Here is a 19,829-nt window from a genome sequence, read left to right on the forward strand (position 1 = left end):
CTATAGGCCCAGAATACCCTTCCTTGGGTTAGGACATGGGTAGGCAAATTAAGGCCCGGGGGCCAAATCCGGCATAATCGCCTTCTAAATCTGGCCCACAGACGGTCCGGGAATCAGCATGTTTTTACATGAGTAGAATGTGTCCTTTTATTTAAAATGCATCTCTGGGTTATTTGTGGGGCCTGCCTGGTGTTTTTACAGGAGTAGAAAGTGTGCTTTTATTTAAAATGCATCTCTGGGTTATTTGTGGGGCATAGGAATTTGTTCTTTTAATATATATATATATATATATATATATTCCCCCCACAAGGTCTGAGGGACAGTGGACCGGTCCCCTGCTGAAAAAGTTTGCTGATCCCTGGTAGGAGATCAGATGAAGTGGTTTACTTGGTCATGGTGTGTGTGCCTCTAAGAATTAACCAATGTTTATTTCCTTGTAGGTGAACACTGTGCAGTGTGCTAGAACACTCTGCCTCCCTATCCACTCCCTGATTAGGTTGGATGCTTCTGCGCCATCACTGTTGCATCAGCAGAGGGTGCCCTTGGACCTGAGCCCAAAAGGAGAATGGCCCCTGCCCAGTGAATCCATGTTTTGTCCATGCTGGAGAGGGAAAGAAGTTCTGCATGGAATGAATCCTTTACATGACTTTGCCAGCCAGCTGCGCCATGGGTGGGGCAGCCCTCTTCTTCCTCCCCCTGCTGGTGGCTGGTTGGGCTCAGGGAGCGACTGCTGACAGCCCTTACCTTAGTGTGGGGGACGGGACAGCGTTGGAATTTGACTTCCCTGCAAACAGCCGTGGTGTCTTGCTGGTTTCCTGCCGCTATTCAGGGCCCAACGCTTGGCTGAGCGCGGAATCTCTGGAACCTACCGTTGTTGCCGTTGAGAACGTCAGCGCTTCCTGGGGAGGAGGTTTTATGGTTGGGTTTCAGTCCAGCTTAGCTGGCCTAGCTCCTCTGCAGCTGCAGCTGCTGGAGCAGAACCGGCTTATCGAGAAAGCCGATTTCCAGATCCGTGTCAGTGCTCCAGAGCCGGTGGCATCGTCAGGGCTGGGCCACTTCTCTGAGAACCCCATCCTCTACGCTCTCCTGCCTCTCATCTTCCTCAACAAATGCGCATTTGGCTGCAAGGTGGAGGTGGAGGTCCTGTGGAACCTGGTGCGCCAACCCCACCCGGTCATGCTAGGCATACTAGGCCAGTTTGTGGTCATGCCGCTGTACGGCTACCTCATGTCCGTGGCCTTCTCCTTGCCTAAGCCGCTGGCCTTGGGACTGGTCATTTCTTGCTCTTCACCTGGCGGTGGCGGTGGCTACCTGTACAGTCTGCTGCTGGGTGGCGACGTCACCGTGGCCATCTCTATGACCCTCCTGTCCACAATTGCAGCCACGGGGCTGATGCCGCTGTCCTCGACGTTCTACGGCTGGTTGCTGGGTGCCCACGAGACTCTCCACGTCCCCTTCCTCAAGATCTTCATCACCCTGCTCTTCATCGCTGTGCCCATCTCCACTGGCATGTTGGTCAAGTGCAAGCTGCCTCGCCTCGCCCGCCTCCTGCTGCTCCTGATCAAGCCGTTCAGCTTCACCCTCATTATAGGAGGACTCTTCATGGCGTACCACATGAGCGCCTTTATCCTGGCGAATGTGCAGGCCCCGATTGTGCTGGCGGGCGTCACTGTGCCCCTCTTTGGCCTGTTGTTGGGCTACTTGCTAGCTTGGTGCTTAGCGCTGCCTGGGCCACAGCGCCGGACGGTTAGTATTGAGGTTGGGGTACAGAACAGCCTGCTGGCTCTGGCTGTGCTGCAGCTCTCCTTCCAGCGGGCCCAGGCTGACTTTGCCTCGCAGGCTCCTTTCATCGTGGCCCTGAGCAGCACTTCAGAGATGTTGTTGCTGGTTTTGGGGAACCTGGCGTACAACAGACTCTGTTCTGCTGGCTCCTGAGTGCTCCTGGGTGAGGGGAGGCAGATACCAAAGATGTCAAAACATTGGCTGTGGCCTGCAAGAAGAGACGGATACCATAGGCCTTAGAAGCTGGTCTTGGGGCGCTTTCCCCCATCCCTGGGGTGTGGATTCCAAGGCCTCAGCCTCTCAACCTTTCAAGGGGTGGCTTGGGTACCAAAGGGGCCCTTGAAGTGAGAAGCACACACCTCCCAGAGGCTGCTTGTGTGTTAGGAATCCACGTCATCTGGCCTTTTTGTTTTCTTTTTTCTTGTCTACTTGTTTTTCTACACAGCGAGTGGTGCCTCTGGAGCTTAGAGCTAGAGCTGTACTGACTGTGGGGTGGAAGATGGGGGGGGGGGGAAGTGACCCATTTCTTCTCTCCCATTCACCAGGGATACAGGGTTTGAATAAAACGAAAGAGATAATATGTTCTGTGTGGCTGTCTTTCTTCTTCTTATTTCCTTCCAGGAGCTGCAGAAATGGGGCTTTGTGGAGTGATGGGCAGACGTGGAGGCAGCCTAGGAGGATTTTTTCACATTTTTTTAAAAAAGCTAGTGCCCCTGAAATGTGTTTGAAGGCTTGGCTGAAAATGTCAGAAACAAATAAAAACTCCAAAATCCACACTTGAGTGATGCCTTTTATTGCGGCCAACCAAAATGTCACTTGTAGGAACTAATAAAGGTGTTGCCCAACTGTGGATTTTGATTATTATTATTATTTTCTTATAGACTGAGATGGCTACCTTTGCTTTTTATATAATGAAGTAAAAAAATTTGGAGTTGGGTGATTGTTTTTTCCCCCCAGAGTATTACAGGGAATATGAGAGGGACTTTGTAGTCTCCCTCCCTGTGTGTGCATAAGTGTGTGTAAGAATATATATGCATCCCCTCTACTGTTGTCTCTGATAAACAAATTTCTTATTAATATTTTTGCACTGTTAAACAAGTTTTTTAAATGGAGACAATGAGGAAGAGTATATGCAGACCATTCTGTCACTCAGCAGCCTGAACAAAAGGGACTCTACCTCTGGCCTGTGAAGAGCCAGCTCTGCTGCCTCAACATTCAGTATCCTCCTAGTACAGCAGGCACTAACCTGTTGGCCTCCGGCTCCAGCACGGCCAGTGGTCAGGGATGAAGGGAGCTAAAATCCAACAACAGTGGGAAAACCACACGCTGGCCACCTCTGAGCTAGTTCAACTTCAGCTCTCGCTACTCATGCAGAATGCTTGCTGAGTATAGATCAGAGTCTGCTGCCTTTCACTATTTCCAGGCTGGCTGCATCTGGCATACCACAGGGGACATGGTGGAGGGTGGTGGCATTTGTGCCCAGTCCTCTTGTCCAGCACAGTTTGTTCTGAGGGCAGTGATCGTTTGCTGCGTTGAGTGTCTCCATTAAAGGTGTTTGATCTTGTGCCAGAGGAAAACAGTGACTTTACTACTACTAAACTGCCCTTCTCACCCGTCAGCTTAAAGAGTTCAATCTACTTTTTCAACTATGGCCCCAAATCCATTTTATGGGCCACTTTCCCTTTCATCACCCCCCTCACCCTCCCCTGCACTGCCTGGTTGGGTGGACAGTGCTGGAGATGAATTAACAATCAGGCAGAGAATGGAGTAGAGTAGGACACCCACACCCCTAAACTGAGAGCCCCTTCTGTGTTGTAAGTATTCTACGCTTGGTGGGGAGAGGCATGTTCTGCTCCAAAAGTCTTCATGGAATGGTTTGTTTCATTGTTTGATAGGGCAGTAAGAATGAGTACTAGCTAATGTTTGCAATCCTACCCGCACTAGGGAGTAGGTCTCATTGAAATTCAGTGGGAATTGTTTCTGAGTAAATATGCATAGGATTACATTGTAAGTTTGAGTAATGGTTGGGGTGTGCGTGATGGAAGTTGTAATCTAGCTTTGAAGAGGAAGTTAAATGAAAAGGAGAAGTGGTATCATAGATGCATCCTGGAAATGGTCAGGGGGGTGGGGTTTCAACTAATGAAAATTGTGGGATTAGCAGGATGTTCATAACGGTTCCACATCTGTGGATGAGGGTTGCCTAAGGGCATCAGATGTATAGAATTCAAATTCAGTCGTCATAGAGCTCCCGTATCCTTTAATTCATTGCTGGGCATTATCTTTGTCGATTTGCTTGGCTATTTCCATTACTTAAAGGTGGGTGTTGGAGGACGGTTACTTTCCACTCTCGAAATAACTTCTTTGTGGTCAGGTGTCGTGTTTTTCTCTCCTCCTTGCATATCCCATGTCAGCCCAGATACAGCTGCTCTTCCAGGATGTCTGCATCAATTTTACCAACACCTCCACTCAGCAGCCCCGTTGGGTAGCAGAGCTGGAACCTGCTCACCTAAGAGCTTCTGGGCAATGTCTTTATTAACATAGGCTTCACAGATTAAAAAGAAAAAAGTGTTGACATGAAGGCCACTTGGTAGAGCCCACCTAGAGTGCCAAGTGTACCCAAAGGCAGGCTGTTGAAGGGGCGGAACTAGCAGGACTGCCATATTGTGCTTTGCTAAGTAGAAGTGGTCGGCTAATATTTCCCCACCCCTGCTGATAAAAGGAAAATCCCATATCCTCTAAACTCCTCTACTTCCCGTGAAGGGAGTATGAGATAGGGCTTGAAAGGCAAGATGGGGGGACACTCATGTGTTGGAATAAAAGTTTTTATTGGGGAAGTTTTTATGAGGCCTTTTTGCTTATTCCCCCCCTTTGATATCTTTCTTAGTTCCCACAGCGTTAGTGGTTGTGATGTGTAGACAGCCATTCAAAGGAGCAGGTTGAAATTTGTAGTTTGGCTTAGGAGTTTCTGTGACTATGTTAACACAAAAACTGTGGTTCCATATAAGTATATTATTATTAATTCCATATCAGCATCTGTTTCTACAAATAAATAAAATGTGTAGATTAGCAATTGGGAGTAAATGGCTGAAGGGCATAAGAGGCTCCTGCCAAAGCCTCTGTGGCTATTTACACAGGGCAGCTACAAAGGTGAGGAGTTCTTCTCAGGCAAGATATTGCCCAACTCATTTCAGGAGGAATACCTTTGAAAGCGCGGGTCAGGGCTGGGTAACACACCATATATTCAAAGCCCCCACACCCCAAATCCTGGTAACTGCACTTTACCCTTCGCAAAGCATCTTAACAAGCTGCAGTTCTCAGGATTCCTTTACATGCAGCCCAGTCTGGGTGTTAGTGGGCCCAGTTTGCACTTTCAGAGCACTGGGCAGCCTCTTAAATGAGGTGAGCTGACTGAAGGTACTGATCAGACTGGCTGACAGCCAACCTGATTCATGTTTTCAAATGTGTCCCTCTGGCCACTGACCCATGGGGGTGGGGAATCAAAGCTCCTCATTGATTTTTCTTCTGTAGGTTAAGGAATAAGACTTATTTATCTGAAGATAAGCAGGCCCACATTAAAAACTCTTGCTGCTCTCCCCATATTCTACACCCACTCCTAAAATCTTGAATAATGTGGAATATCCCACAATCAGATGATGACCAGTGGATGGTTGATAGATTGTGGGGGAGTGGCTCATAGTTTTAGAATAGTTCTACAAATCTCTTCATCTTGTACTCCCCACATGCATAGAGCTTCGATGGTCTTTCTCAAACCCCGGCCTACGACTGCTGAGCTCTGATTTTTCAATAAATGAAAGCAAAAATATAAACATTTTGTGCAAATACATTTATTATGCATTTGTAAAAGTTGCAAGAAACCCCATCAAGCTTTTCTTTGGGGGAAGTTATAGAACCGTAATGCTTATTTCTGAGAACCGGACTTCAAGGTGGTGGAGCTTTACCTCAGGTGTTCTTTGGAGTGGTATTGCCAGCCAGGCAATTGGATTGGACGTTGTATCGTGGCAATGCCTCCACTTGTTTTTAAAACTAAGAAATGCAATCATAACATGTCTAAGTCTGGCATTTCTTTTTCTTTTGTTGCTTTGCCTAAGATATTGAATCCAAAAATACAGGCTATTCAGCACCTGCTCCCACCATGCACACAGATAAATTATACACAAATACCTATATATTATTATCCTTTGAGTCAGGTAGGAGGCAAAAAAAAAGGAAAGAGAGACTGATAAGTGGAAAGGAATGAAGAGAACTAATTTGAGGGCAAGGTTAATCTAACTTGACAGGGCAGGTGGAAATGCAATCCGCTCGGCACACCTGTGCGTGCATGCACACGCCTGCAGTGGCACTGTAGACAGGAAATTTCCATGAGATAAGATCACACTCCGTAATTACCTCCAGTTTACAAACGAAAAAACACCTTCTCCCTCTGTAACTAGAGACATATATGCCACAACAGTGGAAGATGATTCCGCAATATCAGCAGCATTAACGGATGGAATACAATGAGATTCACAAGTACCAGACTGGCTTTATTTCTGAAAGAATGAAAATACTGTCCCTGTCTGGCCACTACAAGCATCTCCCAACACATGAAAAAAATACAAGGGGGGACACACTCTTCGCTAAGATGTGAAACTGGTTAAATATCAGTCTTTACAGAGGTTGCCAAGCTTTTGGAGCATGTGGACACATTTGCAAAGTGGAGAAACCTCGCATACAAGGCAGCCTATTGGGGAAGGACCATCGCTCAGTGGTAGAGCATCTGCTTTCCCAAGTTCAATCCCCACTGGCATCTCCAGGTATAGCTGGGAAAGAACCCTACCTGGAATCCTGGAGAGCAGCTGCCAGTCAGTGTGGACAGTACTGAGCTAGATGTACCAAGGGTCTGACTCAGTAGAAGGCCACTTTCTATTCTATTGACTACAATGAAGTGATTGTTTCAAGGTTAATTTCAGCAGGGAGAGGGTAGGTGGACACTGGGCTCCAGAGAAGGCCTGGGTGGTCTTAGAGGAGTACTGGGAGGGCCCAAGTTGGCGACCCTGTAGGTATTTCAAATATCAGTTTTAAAACTCTTATTCCTCTGGCACAGGTATTTATGTGCAATGCTATTTATTGATGTTGAAACTGTCTCGATTGATTCACTTGTGAATTGAATCGGATCAGAGATGTTTGTTTTTTAATCACAATAGATGTGTTAATTAGCTGATCAATATGCTACAATGTCTGTGACTGAAAAACTTTGTGTTTCAGATTCCAGTATCTTTTGTTCCAGCCCAAGTTTCACCCCTCTGCAGATATCTTTCTGAAGTACTACCTGGCTGTGCCTTCCTGGCAGACAGCTGTAGCAATATCCCAAGGGACATGGCTAATTGTGGTAATAAGATTTTACCTGCCTCAGATCCCAGTGCTGTTACCTTCCTGTTGTTCAATCCATGTGTTAATTAGCTCGCCATGGTAGACAGAATAGGCTTGAACTGGTGCAATGCCAATTCAAATCCTCACACAGCCATGAAGCTCACTTAGGGCTCATCTACACTTACTTTTGCTATGCACTTTCCAGACAGAGGTCTGGGCTTTCCAGGTCTGCATCTGAGCAGGATTTCCCCCCGGTGCTTTCCCCAGGAAAACCAGCATTTCACTGCTGAATCATACCAAATGGCAATCCATGGAAACATGGCACAAAAGGAAGTGTGGATGAGCCCTTAGTGGGCCTTTGATGACCAACCAACTAGAAAACTACAATTGAAACAGCACCACTAGTTGTTCTGCTGGGCTTGGGATTTATGCAAATAAAATGTTTCCTAGGCCCTCCTTTATATCTATGTTGTGAACTTCTCAAAACTGCTGATGCCATGCTGACAGCAAAGTATTTTCTAGAACATGGCAGTATAACTGGCAGTGGCAATTTGAAAAGTCCAATATGAAGAAAGGAAGGTCGCAGGAAGTTGCCTTATACTGAAGCTGCATACATGTCATACTTTTGAAGCACATTTATATTTCATGGCTTTCCCCAAGAATCCTGGAACTGTAATTTGCTAAAGGTGCCGGGAACTGTGGCTCTGGGAGGGGCACATTACTGTCCCCAGGATTCTTCAGAGGAAGCCATGTGATTTAAATATGCTTAAAATGTATGGGGTGTGTGCAGTCTCGGTATAAGGCAGCATCCTATGTACCTATGATCCCTCCTTCCTTCTGTTTCAGTCTGGTATTCAGAAATGCTGCTTGTGTGCAGTGTGTGCTATAAGGGGACTTGAACCCCTGCCCCTGTAGCAACTGGGTTACTGCTGCCTGTTCCACTGGACTCTTGGGAGGGTTTGATTATTTTTTATAAAAAAAAAAGAAAGATTTTTATTGCAATTTAAAATTCCAGGTACACATCAACTTTTTCTTTACATTAACATACATCTTCTACTTTATTCTTCTACACATATGTGCATACTCTAAATAATAATTATTGACTTCCCTCTACCTCTTAACAACTTCTTCTCTATTTCATTTTCTTTTGTACTGTGTCAAAATCCTACCAACCTTCTCTTTATCTATAACTCCTCTAAATATTTTATGAAATTTACTCTAAGCACATCCAAGTTTTGATCTGAGAACCATGTTTAAACATATAATTTTTAAAATAATCCCATTCTTTTTTGATCCTTAAGCTCGAGTGATTTCTTATTGCTTCTGTCATGTTGGCTAGTTTGATATACTCACACACTTTCTTTTGCCATTCTTCCTTAGCTGGAATCAAATCCCCTTTCCAATACTTGACAATTAACACTCTAGCCCAGGGGTTGTCAATCTGGTCCCTACCACCCACTAGCGGGCGTTTCAGGATTCTAGGTGGGCGGTAGGGGGTTCTATGGCACAAGCTGAATCCTCCTTCCATCGAGCACCAGTAGGCGGTAAGGAAATTTTACCATCAAGAAAGATGCATTAGTGGGCAGTAGGTATAAAAAGGTATAAAAGGTTGACTACTCCTGCTCTAGTTGCAGTTGCAGTTGCTTTTTCTTGAGATGTTTGTTGTCATTATGCCCGGTAAGAAGGCCTCTGGTCTTTTGGGAAATGGTTGTCTGAGCATTTTCTTTAATTCTTCATAGACCATGTCCCAATTTTTTAAAATCTGGGGACAGGTCCACCACATATGATATAGGGTACAGGTCCACCACATATGATATAGGGTTCCTTCCCCCTGTTGGGAGAGGGGGTTTGTGTGCTGTGGTGTTGTGTGTGCAATGGGGCAGAAGGCTGTCACTGGGGTGTGCCTGCAGCATCTATCCTTCCAGTTTGTGATTTGTGTATGTTTGCTCAGCCCAACAGTTTACTACAGAAAACTGAAACATAAATGAATTGGATGAAGGTACAGGGGGGATGCTTATCAGATTTGCAGATGACACCAAAGTGGGAGGGGTACCTAATACCACTGAAGACAGAATTGGGATTTGAGATTACTTTAACAGATTGGAGAACTGGGCCCAAACTAACAAAATGAATTTCAATAGGGACAAATGTAAGGTTGTGCACTTAGGCAGGAAGAACCAGGTGCACAAATATAGGATGGGGGACTCTTGGATGGCCAGTAGTACATGTGAAAAAGATCAGGGGGCCTTAGTAGACCACAAGCTTAATATGAGTCAATAGTCTGATGCAGCAGCAAAAATATCTTCTACATCAATAGAAGTATGGTGTCAAGGGAAATCATAATAGCACTCTATGCTGCCTTGATCAGCCCACACCTGCAGTACTGTGTGCAGTTCCAGGTACTACAATTTAAGGATACACAGGTAGATGCAGATATATAAAGAGAGACCATTATTTGTGGTGCAACACCCCTTTTGCTTGTATTTATTTTTGATTCAGATTTGTCATGTCCAATGGCTAGTACAATAAAGTTGGATTGAATTGGATTGGATATTGATAATCTGAAATGTGTGCAGAGGGCAATCAAGATAATAAAGGGTCTGGAAACCAAGTCTTATGATGAATGGTTGAGGGAGTTGGGCATGTTTAGCCTGGAAAAGAGGAGATTGAAAAGAAATATGACAGCCATCTTCAAATGTTTAATGTGGTGTCCCATGGAAGATGGCGCAAGCTTTTTTTCCTCCAGCTCCAGAGGCTAGGACTCAAACCAATGGCTTCAAGTTAGAAGAAAGGAGATTATGTCTAAACATCAGGAAGAACTTCCTGACAATAAGAGCTGTTTGGCAGTGGAACGATCTCCCTCAGGAGACTGTGAGCTCCCCTTCCTTGGAGGGTTTTAATCAGAGGTTGGATGGCCATCTGTCATGTATGACCTAGCTGAGATTCCTATATTGAACTAGATGACCCTTGGAATTCCTTTCAACTCCACAATTCTATGATTATGTATTAGAAGTTTTATTTTTATAAAGAAATACTGTATTTACATGACCCAATCCAAAAGGAAAGAAATAGGGCCATTTAAGTGTGGTTGTCCTGTTCCATAATTAGTGTACTCTCGACTGAAGCCAAAGGTAAGATATTTATTTCCAGAATGGCACACTGACCAAGGGAAATATGTAATATACAGTCATACCTCGAGTTACAGACGCTTCAGGTTGTGCGATTTCAGGATGCGCACCACCCCAAACCCAGAAGTACCAGAACGGGTTACTTCTGGGTTTCGGCGCTTGCACATAAGCGCCAAATTGCAACCCGCGCATGCGCAGACGCGGCGCTGTGGGTTACGGAGGTGCTTCCCGCACGGATCACGTTTGCAACCCGAGCGTCCACTGTACAATATATAAAATACAAAACCAGCTCACATTGCCAGTCTAACAGCAATTGGCTATAAATAATGTATATAACAAATCACCTGACAAAGCAAATCAATTAGTAATATTACAGATTCACTTAGAGCTATTACGAATTCCTGCATACAAGTTACCACACAAACATCTGCTTTACAAAACATAAATCAGGTTCCCACCAATGATGGCTTTGGTGGAAACCAAAATGGAAAGTGGAATTTTTATGTGACAGTGTCCAAAATTATGAACAGGAGACATACCCAGAAAATGAAACCACTAACATGGACATAGGTATGTTCCTAGTAGTTGCTCCAGTCTTCATAGACCAAGTTGTTCTGGTTACCTGTATCTAGTTCTGGATCTCTGTGATCTCGTTTCTCTGCTAACCAGTGTCTTAATGTTATTGGAGAGATATAACAATATCGCCAAGCGTCCCATGCTGCCCATATTTCCAGTGCAATTAGCACACTCAGAGTGAAGGGGCTTAGGAAATGAAGCAAACTTTTAAAGCAGGGCTGAGTTATGTTCCCATTTTGTTCAAGTGTTTTGAAATAACCATGCCCGTTCGCTCCCAAAAAGTTGTATCGCTTGCTAGAGGAGCCTGTTTCATCTTTGATTGTTAAGAAGAAAAGGTTTTACGGAGAAAAAGGCAGTCCAATTTATCAGAATGGAACACTTCCCCATGAAGAAAAGCTATATAGATTACAGGTGTACTTTGGATCCCCAACGCCTTGCAAGTCAGCATATTTATCTATATTTTCCATTTTGTCTTTATATGCAATACGGTTCAAGCCTTGAAATAAAATTATTTGTCAGCATAACTTTTGTGAAAATTATTTATATACTTATTTTAAGACTTCAGTTATCCCCAGGGTAAGAAAAAGGGTGGCACATTATCTACCTGGCTCGGGCCTCTGCCTGGCTCTACAAGGCCCTGGCGGCACAACTGCTGTGTTTATGTCAAAGCACTTCAACGAAGGACAGCTTCGAGTCCGCCTGGATTTCGGCCTTTTATATTGGCTCCATTTCTACTGATTTCGCCCCGCGCTTGGCAGATTTTAAGAGCCGCGATCTACAATCTGAAATCAATTAATCAACTAATTAATTACATAAAATTTACACACTTCAAAAACCCTCAAAGCGGTTTACAAAAAGATAAAACAACAGAATCAGGGGGGGGGGACCTCACAACCCTACTTTAAAACATACACAAGTTAAAATACCGAAAATGAAAATAAAATTACCTCCGCTTTCTAAGCATCTTACTAAAGTCTCTCAGGCTGCGACCCCGAGTCGCCCTTATTCCCGCTCTACCCCACCTCCTCTCTATGGTTAATCACTCCCGGGCACGTGAGCCTTTGCATCATAGAGTTTCATATGACGTGAAAGAGGTTGGGTTTCGCCGCGCCCGCCGCCTTCCGGTCTCTCGGACTCAACTTCCGCCTCTCTGGCCGCTTTCTCTCTCTGGCAGCTTCAGTGCGCGTGCGGCCCCCGTCGAGATGCGAGGCCTCGGCGTCTTCCTTTCGCCTACGTAGCTTCCCTTCGCCGCGCCGCTCTGTCTTCCGGACAGCTTCTTCCGCGCGTGTCTATGGTTCAGTTAAAGGGGCCGCTTCTGGCTTTCCGAGCTGCGGGGTCCCGAGATGCTGCTTACGGTGAAGGCGCTCCAGGGCCGGGAATGCAGCCTCCAGGTATCCCTCCTCCTGTTGCTCCCGGGCGGTGGGATGCTGAGTCAGGGGCCGAGGCCCGAGCTGGGTGTGGGCTGTTGCCTGGGTGTAGCCCTCGCCCGCCCCAAGCCCAGGGGCGACGCGGAGAGGAGCCACCGGGAGGACCTGGCCTGGGGGAAGGAGGCCGAGGGCGGCGGGAGCGGGTGGGGGGCCGGAGGGCAGCGAGGGGTCCCTTCCAGGATGAAGAGAGCACAGCACAGGTTATATTTTCTGAGAATCCTCCGGAAAAACAACCTCTCAAAGGCCCTGCTGGTGGCATTTTAGCATTATACACTGTGGAGTGTATTAACTTATGGTCTGTGTGTGTGGTTTGGGAGCTGCACGGTCAGGGGAAAAACTATGCTGTCCAGGGTTGTCAAGACTGCGGAGAGAATAATTGGGTGCACTCTTCCCACCTTGGATCAAATATAAGCTTCCAGGTGCCATAAGAAAGCTGCAAAGATAGCGCAGGACAGTGCGCACCCCAGAAATGATCTCTTTCAGCTTCTGCCTTCTGGAAGAAGGTTCAGGGTTGTAAAGACTAGGACTAGCTGCCTGAGAAACAGTTTCTATTCAAATGCGATTTGGGTTTTAAACACAGTGTAAGGCAGTCTCCAAAGGAGTGTATTGCATTTAATTATGGGGTATCAGAGTTTTTTTAGGGACACGGGTGGTGCTGTGGTTTAAACCACAGAGCCTAGGACTTGCTGATCAAAAGGTCGGCGGTTCAAATCCCCAAGACGGAGTGAGCTCCGGTTGTTCGGTCCCTGCTCCTGCCAACCTAGCAGTTCGAAAGCACGTCAAAGTATTGGCTTCCTCTGCCAATAAAGCGAGATAAGCGCCATGACTGGACCTAATGGTCAGGGGTCCCTTTACCTTTATCAGAGTTTTTAGGGGGCTAACAAGGCTGGGATAGCTGGGATAGCAGGCTTGTTGGGTTTTGAATGTTTGATGTAGATTTTTTCAATTTCGTTGTTCTGTATGGAACAATGACAATAAAGATTATCGTATCATATGCACTCTGGAGGTGGGGGCGCCTGAGCAGATCTGATACCTCCGGCCTTCAGCTGTTTCTCCTGCCGCCTTTTTCTTCCTCTGTTTATGAAGTCGAATTCAGCTCTGCAGCTGGAATATTTATTTTCATACAGTTATAGAACAGTAGAGTTGGAAGGGACCCCAAGGGTCGTCTTGCTCCTCTCAGTCTCCTGTTTTCCAGGCTGAACATACCCAGCTCCTTCAACCGTTCCTCATAAGGCTTGGTTTCCAGATCCTTGATCGTCTTGGTCTCCCCCCTCTGCGCATGTTCCATCTTGTCAAATATCCTTCTTAATTTATGGTGCACAGAACTGGACACCAGTTGTGTGGTCTGACCAAGGCAAACGTCCCACAGGCATCTGGTTAGTCACTTTGGAAACAGAATGCCGGACTAGATGGTTCTTTATCCTATCCGGCAAGGTGGTTCTTGTGCTTTTAAACCCCCTCAGATTGTACCTTGAAAAAAGATTACTTCCTTCCAAGGTTGGAACATCCAGTAATGTTAGAAGTACATAAAAAATGTGTTTCATTTTTCATAAATCTCAAGTGATTTAACAGTAAAAAAATCAACAACTAAGACAGTTTCTCATATAAGAGCAAAACAATCTCCACTTAAAAGAACTGTTGAAAAATCAGAAGGTCTTCAGCAACACCAAAAAGACAATAGAGATGATGTCTGTCTGATATGCAGTGGGAGGGAGTTCCAAAGGATAGATGCTGCCACACTAAGAACTCAGTTCCTACATGGTATGGAACAGACCTCTTGCTGAGATAAGTGTTTGCAAGAGGCCCTCTCCTACCGAGTGCAGTGGCTCGTTGGCTATATAAAGGGTGAGACTGTCTTTTAGGTATCCTGGTCCCAGGCTATATAGTAGAGTTTGAGCATCAGGACCAACACCTTGAACTTAATATGCATTGCTCTTCCTAAGCATTGCACACACGTGAACATGGTCTTTCTTATAACAAATGCTTAAGGCATCCCTGTATTTATAAAGATATCAGTAAATGATAATAGTATTATTGTCATGTTACAGCTGGGGAACAGACTGTCAATGGTTTCAAGATAAAACAGAGATTTTAACTATGAATTTCCAGTTCGTACCTTATACATTCAAACCTTGGCTCCCGAACGCCTCCATTTTGGAACGTTACGGCTTCCAAACACTGAAAACCCAGAAGTAAATGCTCCGGTTTTCAAACGTTTTTCGGAAGCCGAATGTCTGACACGGCTTCCGCTTGAGTGCAGGAAGCCACTGCAACCAGTCAGAAGCCACACCTCAGTTGTCAAACATTTCGGAAGCCGAATGGACTTCCGGAACAGATTACTTTCACCAATGAGGTTTGACTGTACTTTCTACCTTCAAGTGATATCAGCATTTTCATGCCTGGGAGAAAAAAGGGCCAACACTAATTTAAGTTGAAAAACACTATATGCCTACTTAGTAATATTATTTAACAACTACCTGGGAAGCAGAAAATATTCATGCTGTGAAAAGCTGGACTTACTGATCTTCTACCTTTCACAGGAGCTTTGCCAGAAGGAGGAAGATAAAATTCCAGCCATTAATTTAGCATAGAACAAAATTCTTTCCTGTGGACCAATTTGTCAATGGGGCAAGCTTCTTAGAGCAACTGGAGGGGGGTGGGAATTCACTCTGAAAAGGACCTGAGAACGGACAGGTACAGTAAGTGTAGTGTATATTACTGAACAAAAGGTTTGTTCAGCTCTTCTAGTTCTGTGCTTGACCAGGACCTATATTCTCCAGCATATGAAAGCCCTTGCTCTGAGCCTGTCAACTTTGGGGGGCAGCCCCACTTCATCACATTCTTCCTTCTCAGGTCTCCCCAGATGAACGGATCTCCTCTCTCAAACGCTTGGTCTCCGAGAAGTTGAATGTCCCAGTATCCCAGCAGCGCCTGCTTTTCAAAGGCAAAGCTTTGGCAGGTGGGTGCTGATGGCGGTTTGGTGTGACTGTGTTGCTGGGCCTCTATGTTAGAGTATGGCAAGGCCAGTCCTATCATTAGGTAGAATAGCTGCCAGGTGAAATCATTCCTCTTCAACCAGGCCTTTGGGTAATTGACATCTGATACCCTTTTAAAAGGGACGCGGGTGGCGCTGTGGGTAAAGCCTCAGCGCCTAGGACTTGCCGATCGTCAGGTCGGCGGTTCGAATCCCCGCGGCGGGGTGCGCTCCCGTTGCTCGTTCCCAGCGCCTGCCAACCTAGCAGTTTGAAAGCACCCCTGGGTGCAAGTAGATAAATAGAGACCGCTTACTAGCGGGAAGGTAAATGGCGTTCCGTGTGCTGTGCTGGCTCGCCAGATGCAGCTTGTCATGCTGGCCACATGACCCGGAAGTGTCTTCGGACAGCGCTGGCCCCCGGCCTCTTAAGTGAGATGGACGCACAACCCCAGAGTCGGACACGACTGGCCCGTACGGGCAGGGGTACCTTTACCTTTACCCTTTTAAAAGTGTGGTGGGAGAGGGGTGTTATTGGTTTGTTTTTCTTCTTATTTTTATTATATATTTTCTGTTTTTTATATTGCAATTTTATGTTGTGGGATCTGCAGATGAAGGGCGGTATACAAGCTTAATAAATAGTAATAATAAAACGAAGCAGCGGGCGGCAGAGTTTATTGAAAGGGTAGTAAGAAGTTTATTTATTATTATTGTATTTTACTCTCAGAGTGAGGTGTTTGTGGGATTTCCTGTCTTGGACCAGACCTGACTGTGTGTGAGGGAAGGAGGGCATCTTTGGATAGGAATCAGTGGGATTGGTTTTGGGGCGTGTAAGTGGGGTTGTAAATGACCAGTATGTATATGTAAGAGATTTGCATTGATAGAGGAAATGCAATGTTTGAAATTCAAGAAAGCTTTTATCTGTACTGAAAGTATATTTTCTTATGCTTGCAACCTTTCTAAAAAAATTGCTACCTACAAATGGAGCTTGATGACTTCCTTTCATTTCCCTAATGTCTTCCCGAAGCATCCCAGCTATAGCTCTGATTTGTGCTGTTTTTTGTCTAAGCCTTTTCAAATTTCATTTGCCCTTATTTCATTTTGAGACTCATGGCAGTGAGATTTGTGACATGTTTCATAGAAAAGAATAGTCTCTTAAGATTTGCCAATATGCCCGCAAAAAACCCTGCTATGTCACCGTGGGGACTGGATGTTCTGTGACAATATGAAATAACCTGGTTTTCATAAGCCAAAACACAGATTTATTTTGCAGCAGATATTAAGAATCTATAATCTTTGCCTTTATGGGGGGCATATATTTTCTGCTGTGAACTCACAGCAAATGATGTTTTGACTTTTAATGCAAATGGAGATGTGACTAGCTAAGATTGTTGGAAATTTAGCACTCAAGATGAACAACTCCCATAATAATAATGATATTAATTCATTGCATACCCTGCTCATCTAACTGGGTTTCCCCATCCATTCTGGGCAGCTTCCAGCATAATAACAGCACAGCAAAAACACCAGACAATAAAAACTTCCTGATACAGGGCTGCCTTCAGATGTCTTCAGAAAGTTGTGTAGTAGCTTACCTGTTTGACATCTGATGGAAGGGCCTTCCACAGGGTGGGTGCCACTACCAAGAAGGCCCTGTACCTAGTTCCCTGTAACTTCACTTCTTGCAGCGGGGGGACGCACTCCTGATCATTGGCTATGCCTGCCTGGGGCTGTTGGGAGTTGTAGTTCAGCAGCAGGGGTGCCAACTTGAATAAAATATTGGGGTGGGGGGAGCTAAGCCCCACCCCACATAACTGATCACATGACACAACACCCACACCCACACACCATTTGAATGACAATGCCCATGAACTTTGTGGGGGCACCAGGCCCCTCAAATATTTTATAGAGGGAGCTGAAGGAACCTCGGCCCCTAAAAGTTAGCTCCTACATACAGCAGCATCAGGAAAACCAGAGGTTCGCCACACCTGCACTAGCTGGATGCTTTGCCCTTTAGTTTTCTGTAGTAAATTGTATCCTTCCAGTCCGTGCAAAGCTATGGCTGGTGTGAGTCCATAGCTTTGTGGCCCTGTGGAAGTTCTGGTTGCCAGAGTGAGGCCTCTTGCTGGCTGGCACCTGGCCTTTCAGCAGCTTGTGCTTCCTTCTCAGATGAACACCGTCTCTCTGATTACTCTATTGGACCCGAGTCAAAACTGAACCTTGTGATCAAGCCGCCAGAGAAGGCATCGCCTGAGGAACCTGGCCGCAGAGCTGGTCCCCCACAGAACCCTGTCATCTGGCACACACTGGCCCAAGTCCTAGGCAGGCATTTCAGCGTAGCTGATGCTGAGAAGGTGTTGGAGCAACTGCAAAAGGTAACTTTCTAACATTAGTGTCAGGGCCGTCTTGAGCATATGCAGCGCCGTGGTGCAAAGCTCCCTCTGGTGCCCCCCCTTGGTTTCCCAGAGTTTTTTAGGGAGGACGGCGCTGCCGGCGGGACTGGAGGAGGCGGGCAGCGTCTGGAGTGCGGCTCCGGCGGGGAAGAGGGGGAAGTTGGACACAACGCTTCCTGGCTCAGCTGGCCGCTTTGTGCCGCGGTGGCCACCGCAGATAGAGGCTCTGTGTGTGGTGCTGCTTCGGCGCGGCATGGCGGAGGCGGGTGAGGGCGGCGAGCTGATGCCGGGAGGCACGCGTCCAGCCTCCGCCTCTTCCCTGGCACCCTCTAGAACTTGGCATCCTGTGCCAATGGCCTCTATGGGTAAGACACCCCTGAGGAGTGTAGGTGGGAATCCCCTCAGGTTTGGCCTATTGGTTCCTGTGACCCTTGTGCAGCCTGATCCTAAGTGCCTTTCCTTGGAAGTAATTCCTACTGAGTTCAGTGAGGCTTACAGTGCAGTCCTAACTATGTGCCATGGAGGGGGGCGGGAATCTCATTAAACTCAGTGGGCTTACACCCAGGCAAGTGGGGTTAGGATTGCAGCCTTGATCTTGACTGAGTGTGCTTGTGTTTGCAGTTTCAGCCTGCAAAACATTATTGCTGTCTTTATCTTACTCAGGCTGCAGTTCTATACCCAGTTATCTGGGAGTAAGTCGCATTAAACTCAGTGGATTTACTTCGGAGAAGACATATATAAGCTGCTGTACTGCCGGTGTCCCAACAGCTCCTTGGGAATAACCTGCTTTTATTTGATGGCAGCGGGAGCTGAGAATGAGCCAGGCACCTGATTCATTCACACATATGCATCAAGTGTGTATGAATCAGACTCCAATGACTTGCCCAAGATCACCCAATAAGCAGGATTTTTAGCTTTTGTGTCCCACATCAAAATCTGTCACTGTATTTTAAAAGATTGCATTGGCTAACCTCCTGCAAATCTACACACACAGCAGTTTCTCATTGGGACCCTTTTAACTACAAAATGTGCTTCTGAACGCTGTGTTCAATTCTCTCTTTCTCTCTCTCCTCTCCCCCCCCCCATCCCAGGATTATGAGCGGAGCCTTCGATTACTGAGCTTGGATGACATTGAGCGCTTGGCCACACGCTTGCTTCACCCTGAGGTGGCTGAAGCTGTAGAAATGGGATTTCTGGATTAGCTGGTGAACTTGGGGACTGAGCCTTCCTTTTTGGACAGAGAGCCCCTGGGCAGGGCCCAGCTTGGGGCTTAATGGGGGCGATCCCTCTGGACTGCTGTTAAAGGGGCACAGAGCATCTGTAGCCACTCCCCGTCCATTAAAGGTGGTGATGGGTGAGACTGATCTACTCTGTCTAGTGTGTTCGTCCGAAGTGGGGGAATGACTCTTGGGGAAAGATTGCTTGCCCAGTACTGAGAGATGCAGCTGCCATTGGGGTTGGCTGCTGCTGTGTTTAATAATATGGGGGGTTTCTTTTTCATCACCTAAGCCTGGTTGCATCTAATAGATTAATATTTATTGTTGTATCCAAAGGCCATCCTAAAAATAAAGTTTACCAAAATTTTCAGATGGAAAATCAAATCTGAATAACCCAAATTTAAAATACAAGTTTTGAAAACCTTAATATTGATGCTTTCGTGTGTGTGTGTGTGTGTGTGAGAGAGAGAGAGAGAGAGAGAGAGAGCGCCAGACTTGCATTGTGCTGGGAGCAGAACGATGTTGCCTTTTCGCAAGTAGAGCAGCCACTGAATCCAATCCAGTATATGCTCATTGGAGGAGGAAAAACGCACAGCCCAGAAAACACAAAACCAGGAAATCAACAAGAAATGCTTACAGCATTCCAGGACACCCTACTAAAAACCATTAACCAGGGACTGTGCTGGCACTGCCACCTGTATAATGCTTACCCCAGAGCATAGAGGCAGCCAATGAAATCACCAAGGTGCAGACATGTTCTCATCACACAGCCCTCCATCACTGCACACATAATGTCAACAGTAATGCCAGCGTGCCCACTTTCCATCAGTTCCTGTAGCACAAACAGCAGTGGCCCCAGCAGCACTAGTCCCTGGGCATCCCTAGTCCCTGGACATCCCTATAATCAGAGGTTTTAATATTCTGGTGCTCCTTATGAAAACAACACAAAAATGCACAGAGGGGAG

At 46.2% G+C, this 19,829-nt stretch overlaps 2 protein-coding genes and 1 long non-coding RNA gene across 3 annotated transcripts; 2 read left to right on the top strand and 1 right to left on the bottom strand.

Moving 5' to 3' along the window:
• The first annotated feature begins 412 nt into the window (after positions 1 to 412).
• Positions 413 to 2,362, top strand: SLC10A3 (solute carrier family 10 member 3). The gene has a single exon (XM_083420345.1). The coding sequence runs from the start codon at positions 643 to 645 to the stop codon at positions 1,933 to 1,935; it is 1,293 nt and encodes a 430-aa protein (XP_083276471.1). The 5' UTR covers positions 413 to 642; the 3' UTR covers positions 1,936 to 2,362.
• Positions 2,363 to 5,611: 3,249 nt separating this feature from the next.
• LOC310667979 lies at positions 5,612 to 10,483 on the bottom strand. The gene is made up of 2 exons (XR_014506504.1): positions 10,346 to 10,483; positions 5,612 to 5,886 (listed from the first exon to the last, which is right to left on the bottom strand). It is a non-coding gene; the product is annotated as an uncharacterized lncRNA (long non-coding RNA).
• Positions 10,484 to 11,954: 1,471 nt separating this feature from the next.
• On the top strand, positions 11,955 to 19,011 carry UBL4A (ubiquitin like 4A). Its single transcript, XM_083420828.1, has 4 exons — positions 11,955 to 12,247; positions 15,137 to 15,242; positions 17,424 to 17,629; positions 18,739 to 19,011. Exons 1-4 carry the CDS (start codon positions 12,200 to 12,202, stop codon positions 18,847 to 18,849), a joined length of 471 nt encoding a protein of 156 aa, XP_083276954.1. The 5' UTR covers positions 11,955 to 12,199; the 3' UTR covers positions 18,850 to 19,011.
• The last annotated feature ends 818 nt before the right edge of the window (positions 19,012 to 19,829 follow it).

This window comes from Podarcis tiliguerta (assembly GCF_965153285.1).
Source record: "Podarcis tiliguerta genome assembly, chromosome: 17".
Classification (NCBI taxonomy): domain Eukaryota; kingdom Metazoa; phylum Chordata; class Lepidosauria; order Squamata; family Lacertidae; genus Podarcis; species Podarcis tiliguerta.

Coding starts and splice junctions, on each gene's coding strand:
- SLC10A3 (XM_083420345.1), top strand. CDS start 643: ATGACTTTGCCAGCCAGCTGCGCCATGGGTGGGGCAGCCCTCTTCTTC.
- UBL4A (XM_083420828.1), top strand. CDS start 12,200: ATGCTGCTTACGGTGAAGGCGCTCCAGGGCCGGGAATGCAGCCTCCAG. Junction 15,243..17,423: donor CAAAGGCAAAGCTTTGGCAG/GTGGGTGCTGAT, acceptor CTTCCTTCTCAG/ATGAACACCGTCTCTCTGAT. Junction 17,630..18,738: donor TGTTGGAGCAACTGCAAAAG/GTAACTTTCTAA, acceptor CCCCCATCCCAG/GATTATGAGCGGAGCCTTCG.